This window comes from Lotus japonicus, chromosome 5 (genome assembly GCF_012489685.1).
Source record: "Lotus japonicus ecotype B-129 chromosome 5, LjGifu_v1.2".
NCBI classification, from domain to species: Eukaryota; Viridiplantae; Streptophyta; class Magnoliopsida; order Fabales; family Fabaceae; genus Lotus; species Lotus japonicus.
Window position 1 is genome coordinate 4,549,612 of NC_080045.1, and position 7,830 is coordinate 4,557,441.

At 34.8% G+C, this 7,830-nt stretch overlaps 2 protein-coding genes across 5 annotated transcripts; both read left to right on the top strand.

Moving 5' to 3' along the window:
- Positions 1 to 2,848, top strand: LOC130716607 (transcription factor LRL3-like). Of its 4 annotated transcripts, none has more exons than XM_057566576.1 (6): positions 1 to 386; positions 781 to 888; positions 975 to 1,040; positions 1,189 to 1,254; positions 2,092 to 2,349; positions 2,581 to 2,848. In XM_057566576.1, the coding sequence occupies exons 1-6, from the start codon at positions 135 to 137 to the stop codon at positions 2,659 to 2,661; spliced, it is 831 nt and encodes a 276-aa protein (XP_057422559.1). In that variant the 5' UTR covers positions 1 to 134; the 3' UTR covers positions 2,662 to 2,848. The 4 variants fall into 4 exon arrangements, with proteins under 4 accessions (XP_057422559.1, XP_057422561.1, XP_057422562.1 ...); XM_057566578.1 differs by having other exon boundaries at positions 784 to 888; XM_057566579.1 differs by having other exon boundaries at positions 3 to 383; positions 784 to 888.
- Positions 2,849 to 4,776: 1,928 nt separating this feature from the next.
- On the top strand, positions 4,777 to 7,336 carry LOC130720346 (probable BOI-related E3 ubiquitin-protein ligase 3). The gene is made up of 4 exons (XM_057570972.1): positions 4,777 to 4,935; positions 5,099 to 5,211; positions 5,523 to 5,839; positions 6,633 to 7,336. The coding sequence occupies exons 1-4, from the start codon at positions 4,853 to 4,855 to the stop codon at positions 7,158 to 7,160; spliced, it is 1,041 nt and encodes a 346-aa protein (XP_057426955.1). The 5' UTR covers positions 4,777 to 4,852; the 3' UTR covers positions 7,161 to 7,336.
- The last annotated feature ends 494 nt before the right edge of the window (positions 7,337 to 7,830 follow it).

Genomic DNA, 7,830 nt, shown 5'->3' on the forward strand with positions numbered 1-7,830 from the left:
TCCCTAGCTAGCTGCTGAGCATAGCATATTATAGCAGAGAGCACAACACAACAACACAGACATCAACATTCTCTAAATTCTTCTCCTTTTTCCTCTTTTCTCAGTTTTGTTTTCTGACCACCTTTCAAAGTTCAATGGAAGGTGGCAGCAGTAATTTACACCGAACACAACCACCACCTTTAACAAGAGCCTCACCTCCTGATTCTGAAGACTTCACCACCTTGTTCAACCACCTCCTCCACCACCCTCCGCCACCAGATATGGATCCGCATAATTCCGGGTCTGGTTTCAATTTCTCAGATCCTTATGTGAATAATGCTTGCTTCCCTGACCCTCATGATATCACTTCCTTCAAACAACACCAGAATTTCACTTCTATTGAGGTGGTACTACCTCCTTCAATTTCTTCTTTCAACTTTCAAATATGTTAGCATATACATACACCCATTAGGCCCATTTTTTCAATTTAAACATCAAAATTGGAACTTGTTATATGTATTAGAAATTCTCTATTTCTATTAGTTAGTATGTGTTTCTGGTTGCAAGGCTTAATAAAACTCAATTCAAATTCTTCTCTCTAGTTTCTAACAGAGATGTTAACACATACATACACCCTTTGAACCCAACTTTTCAATTTTGATATCATAATTGAAACTTGTTATATTTATAAAAAAAATCTCTATTCATATTAGTTAGTATGTGTTTCTGGTTGCAAGGCTTAAGAAAACTCTAAAAAGCATAGTTTGGTAGATCTTACTGTATTTTGTTTTTTTTTGGTAGAAGAATGTTGCTGAGGCTTCAGAGTTGCCATCAAATTCTGTCCCACGACCACGTTCTTCTTCATCAAAGAGGAGCAGAGCTGCAGAGTTCCATAATTTGTCTGAAAAGGTTAGATTTTGAATTGATCCTTCAATTTTTTTGGAGAAATCTTTCTGATTTTGAAAATTTTGTGGATAATTTTATTGGATGAGCAGAGAAGGAGGAGTAAGATTAACGAGAAAATGAAAGCCTTGCAGAATTTAATTCCAAATTCTAACAAGGTATTTCTATATACATGTTCCTCATTTTTTTTTTTTTTCTTCATTGATTACTTTAACTTATCTTACAAAAGACTTTTTATTTGGTTTCTGGTTTAATTCCTTATTTGCTTTCTCTTCTGGATGAATTCGGTGTGTTTGTTTTAAATAGACTGACAAAGCTTCAATGCTGGATGAAGCCATAGAATACTTAAAGCAGCTTCAGCTTCAAGTGCAAGTGAGAATTCTTTCCATCATGGCTGTAATATTACATGATCACTCCTCAGATATGTCGTTTTCTTAATACCTTGTGCTGCTAATGTATATGGGGGATTTTCTGAGTGACTATGTTAAGTTTGTCTTTGGATCAGCGCTAGCAAATTGATTATGAACAGAACCGAGTCTACTATAATTGCATATAGCAAATGTGAGTTAAGATGATCTAATTTATGTTTGGATACTTTTATGAAAAAAAAGGATTTTAAGGTAATGGTCTGAAATTCAGTTGGAAAATATCATAAAAGATTACCAGCAACAATACTTATTCACTTTCAAATTTTCATTTTATGAAATACTTTTTTGTGATCATGGAATGAATGGTTTTTCCAACTGAGGCCTTCCAATAGGATGAAGAGATGAGAACTTTTAAGCATGTCTTGTGCATTGCAATCAATATAACATACTGCTAGTCTTAATAAACAACAAATGTTATGATTGTTTGTTTGCAATTTGCATGCTCAACCATGATTTAGCATGGGGTTTCTTTTGTTAGTCACCAAAAGATAAGCTTTCCTATAGCACTACATAGGTCCTTAGGTTGTGCATGTTTAGAAACTCGTTTGAAAACCCTGATGAAGTTAAAATCATTGTGAGAAAAAGCAAGTTTCTGTTGATAAAAACAAAAGATTGTATGTCCTTCGTTGTTCTTCTATGAATTGAGTAAAAAGTTTGTTCATGCTGCACTCATGTACCCAAACACACACTTGGAAGTTGGTCGTGCCACATTCGGGTCATGTAGGTCCATTAATCCTTCATTGACTAATTGTTACTTTAGTGCTTGTGATTGATTCTGCAGATGTTAATGATGAGAAATGGTTTGAGCTTGCATCCAATGTCTTTATCAGGAGGATTACGGCCTTCGATATTTCCCCAGACCGGGTTGAATATTGATGAAGGTAATGGATTTCGGAATTCTGTCAGTGCAAATGATGAGAGTTTGGTTCGGTCTGCTTTTAGTTTTCCAGAGCATTGCAGCATCTCAAATCAGTCCATACCCTCAGTTACAAACATAGCTACTTTGGATACATCATCAAGTTTTCAACTCTCCATTAAGGTTCATGTTGGATACTTTAACCTTTCAATACCATGAATTATAATTTTCATAAATAATACTACTTTGTTTGTTAGCGTCAGTTTGGATACAGTCCAAATGTATGAAATCAGTAAAATAACACATCTCAAAGTGTCTCGAGATGTGCTATTTTTCAATTTTCATACTTTGTTATTGGTATCCAAACAGGCTCTTAATCTGTTGAAATTAACAACTCTTTGTGCAAACATGAAGGATGCACTCGGCAGCAACATGCCACAAATGTTTCTGGATACAGCAAAGATTGGAAAGCCCCCTTCTCCAGATTTATCCTAAAGAGCTTGAATTCATCATGATCTACGCTTAAACTTGAATTTGCTAACTGCAACAACACATTCCATTTGGATCCGTGGTACAGTTTGACAAAATCTTTGTGCCGTATAACAGGTGCATTAAAATGTAATAGCATTTTATAACATAACATATTCAATTGCAAAATGAAGCTAAAGAACATTCTGCAACATGTTATGTCTTTCTTTTGATATTTTTGGATATTTTGATTGGTTATATACTATCTACTTGAGCAGAAAACATAATCTCTGTTATTACTTCTCGATTCAAGAATTACATCTCAGGGCTTAATTGCATTTTGGTCTCTAGTATAGTATATGGGTGATTTTGGTCCTTCAGAATTTTTTTTGCTTAATTTTGGTCCTTTATTTTTGAAATCAAACAAATTTGATCCTCCTATTAATTTTTCATGAAATAATTGATGACTGCGAATATTTCATTGTGTTAAAAAACCAAAAATCAGATCTATTAACTGAATAAAAATACATCACTTCTTTTGAATATACGACCTTTAAAAAGAACGAAGTTTAAACACAAACTTCAACAACAAAAAATAGTAGTTTCAACTTTCAAAGTTAAAAAAGAAAGACGTTAAAAAAAAGTTAAAAAAGCAACATAAAGAAAACTATGCAGTTATTTTGGTGATTCGACCATGCAAGATCACACATATGATGGTAATGGAATTGGAAGCCTTGATCACCACTTTCATGCAACTGTCACCATTGATGCCCCCAGTTGACGATGGAGCTATCAAGATATTTGAATTCCCTCAATGGATAGCTAACACTTTCTTGCACTAACCGTGAGAATGACGGTGGTGATGGAGTTGGAATGTTGTGAGTTAGTTGACAATCTTTTGTATTCTTCTTGTTGTTGTCATCTTGAACTTCTTTGGTTCTCTTCCGGTCATCTAGTGGAAGTACCTTGGTTTCAGCTAAGGGTAACTTTGCAAACACGTCATCGTTTCCGTCTTCCAGTAAATCATCTATCATGTTCTTGAGCATCTTATCTAATTCAACCCAAGAAAAATCATCTGATTTAGCAACACCATGTGAGATTTTGACATCAGAGATTGACGCCATTGGGACTATTTGGGAGAGGTTGAAACGTTGAATTAATGGGAAGAGAAATTTGTGAGAGGGAAGGGTAAAGGCGCAGGTATTTATAATCAATTGGGTTATTTTTTTATTTTTATTTTTGATAAAACCAATTGGGTTATAATCTTGTTTAAGTGAAGTTTGTTTAGATTTAATATATGACCGTACTTTCAAAAAAAAAAAAATATATATATATATATATATATATATATATATATATGTGACCCTAACTAACTACTTGATTTAGTTTGAAATTAAGTTTTGCCATCATGACATGATATATATGCAAAATCGTTTCCATAAAAATAAAATAAAATGATATATATGCAAAATCTAAAAAGTTCATATATAGAATCTAAAACGTTGATTTAATTCATATATGTATATATATATATATACATATATAATATTTGCAACATAAAAAAAAAGATTGTTAACTAGATTAATAGATTTCTTTGCACTTTTTTCACTAGATTTAATTGGTTGGAGTTTAACCTGATCAAGTTCTAAAACGGCCAAAACACAAAACATACATTCTAGTCTATTTTGGGCCAGATGGGCCATGTCTCAAAGAGGCCAAGTCCAATGAGATTTTATTTTATGAAATAAATTGTCCAATAAAAAATAAGAATTAAAGGGATATGCCGTCAGCGTAAACAAATTTTACACAGTCATCCAATTGAATTCCGTCACATTTAAAATCAAATTTATTATTCCTCCTACGTGGCATGTTGCGTTAAACTCAAAAAATAAATAAATAAGTAAAATATTGGACAGAAATAATAATATGCTTAATAGCTCTTTTAGTCCCTCACATTTACACATGTTTGTCGTTTTAGTCAAAATAGGGATCATTTTTGCAAACAAATAAGCAATGTGAAAGACTAAAAGTGCTAATTATTTTATTACTATTATTAGGGACCAAAAGTGAAAAATCGTGATAAGTGAGGGACCAAAAGAGCTATTAAGCCATAATAATATTTAAAAAAAAAAGCATTGAAGAAGGGCAAGTGTGGAAATTACAAGAAAGTTCTGTACACAGATCCTTATGGTGTTCCCATTTCTCTTGTTGTTCATCCATGTCCATGGCTTTCCCTCAGGACCAGTTTCAACGTCACTACCAAACCCAACAACACCACCATCCACAAACCAAGCCTTTCAGGTAACAACAATTTACCTTCCCAGTATTTCTTCAAATCCCCAAATTTCCCCAATCAATTTCCATTCTTTCTACCTTTCAATTGACCTAACTTTTTCCCCCTTTTTTGCAATTCAATCTTCTCATTTGATTCTATATCTTTCTCAATTGTTGTTGTTTTTGTCAGGGATTTGCTAACAATTGATGGTCAGATGCAGCAGCAGCAGCAGATAGCATTTTACAACCCTAGTGATCTACAAGATCAGACTCATCATCATCATCCACCCTACAATCCTCCCTGTATGTAAAGCCTTCATCTTTGGCTACCCTTTGTTCAATTTGTTTGTTTCTGCAATCTGCACCTTTTAATTTTAGCTACAGCTGTTTAATCTCCTGAAAATTTGAGGAAATTGCCCCAGCTAGGTTTTTTAGTCACACCCCTTTTGGTCATTTTGAATCCAAGTTATTATATGATGATTAAACCACTGGAAAGTTCAAATTTTTATGTATTTTCTGTGTTCTGGCTCAACAATTTTGTGGGGTTGACATGGTTATGATTTTAAGCTAAGTCCTGGGTTTTTTTGTGTGTTGTGATTTTTGTCTTTGTTTAGTTCATGTTGTTGGGTTTGCTCCGGGTCCTGTGCTTCCTGCTGATGGCAGTGATGGTGGCCTTGACTTGCAATGGAATTATGGTTTGGAACCAGAGAGGAAGAGAATAAAAGAACAGGATTTTTTGGAGAACAATTCTCAGATAACTTCGGTTGATTTCCTGCAACCTCGATCTGTTTCAACTGGGTTGGGATTGTCACTTGATAATACCCGCCTGGCTTCCACTGGGGACTCGGCTTTGTTGTCACTTATCGGTGATGACCTCGATCGCGAGTTACAGCAGCAGGATCTGGAGATGGATAGATTTCTCAAAGTGCAGGTTAGCTCAAGTTTTGATTTCTTGCCAGTTCAACTCTATTTGTTGTCAGTTTAACTATGTTTGTTGTCCTGAAAGATAAAGTCTTCCATGAATAGATCACATTATTTATACACATTTGAATGTATCTTTTATTGTTGGTCGATAAGGGATCTGTTAAGTGTTTCTTGCATGTTCTAAAAAAAAGTAAAGAAAATTGTTACATCGGCAACTTGTTGCGTAATATAAATGCTTTTTGTATTTCTGTTAAGCAATGATTTTGATATTTTCTGTACGTGATGCCACTTGTCTGAAGATAAATAGAGTGAAAATTTCATATAACCTTTTTTGTGGTTATTTTCGTCCATTTTGAAATGTCGGGTACTTGTGAAATATTTTCTTAAACCTGGCGCACTTAAGTTGGGTGTGCTGGACTAATCCTGCAATTAATTAAGACATAATTTTAGTAACTAGTAAGTAGTAACTGATTAGTTATTCACTACCAGAAATAATGATTTGATTTGCTTAGTGCACCCAACCTAGATGCTTATGCAATTCTTCCCATCTTATTGATACTGTATGCACCCAACTTGTGTGCTTCTGATCAAACTTGATCATCATATTTGTCTGCAACAGCATTGTCTATAAACTGCTTTTCTTTTAGTAATTGCTTCACGTGCCTTCAAAGTTCAAATGCCTAACTGTGATGCATTAGAAATTGTATTGGTTATAGCCTGATTTAACATCTGTGTAGATGGGAAAACAACTTTCTCTGATGTGAACTTGCAGCACTTACTAGTCTTCTCCTTTCTAATAGGGTGAACGATTGCGACAATCAGTACTCGAGAAGGTTCAGGCATCTCAACTTCAGAGTCTTTCAATCATTGAAGACAAAGTCCTGCAGAAACTCCGTGACAAAGAAGCTGAGGTAGAAAACATCAATAAGAGGAATATGGAACTTGAAGATCGAATGGAGCAGCTAGCTGTTGAAGCAGGTGCCTGGCAGCAGCGAGCCAGGTACAACGAGAACATGATTGCTGCTCTCAAATATAACCTTCAACAAGCATATGTCCAAAGCAGAGATAGTAAAGAAGGATGCGGCGACAGTGAGGTAGATGATACGGCTTCCTGCTGCAATGGCCGCACCCTCGATTTTCATCTGCTCTCCAAGGGAAATTCCGACATGAAAGAGATGATGACATGTAAGGCTTGCAGGGTCAATGAAGTGACCATGGTTCTATTACCTTGTAAGCATCTTTGCCTCTGTAAAGATTGTGAAAGTAAGCTTAGCTTTTGTCCTCTATGCCAATCCTCTAAATTTATCGGCATGGAGGTCTTCATGTAACTGGATATTTTACTTTGACCACTTGAAGTCTCTAATATTTATATTAGAAGTTATGTAAGTCTTTTTCTCTTGTTGCTGATCATAGTTTTATTCAACCTCTGTAAACTTGTATTATCCCTAAGGACCATGGCACCTTATTTAGAACAGTAGTAAATTTTGGAAAGATGTTTATTAAACTGACTTATGCATGTGGCTGTGACATCATGTGACTGCAAGAAATAAGTGCTGGAAATTTCAATGTTTTGGGGTTGGATGTTAAATCTGTTATTGTGATTTAATTTTTATTAATGGAGGTTTTTCATGCACTAGGGCTACTTTCTAACCCCTCATACATGTGGTATCAAAACTATGTTTTGGCATTGACAAAAACAAAACTTGGAAAAGTATTTGGAGAATTGAGATGTTGGTTGGTGTTCCGGTGTCTAATTCATAGAAGACCTGTTCTTAGTTGAAGACCTGTTCTTAGTTGATAATCATGAATATTTGGTAAAGACTTTCTCGTGAAAATTTAATTGAGTGAAGCTCCTATTAGCATATAAACCCCAATTGACGTTGATAAATGGGGCCACAGCTATCTAAGAACTGATAGGTAATGTCCGAAATGATGTAGAATGAGCAGCCACCATGAACAATCTAAAAGTCCTGAAACTTCTCCATGGATGTAAGATTT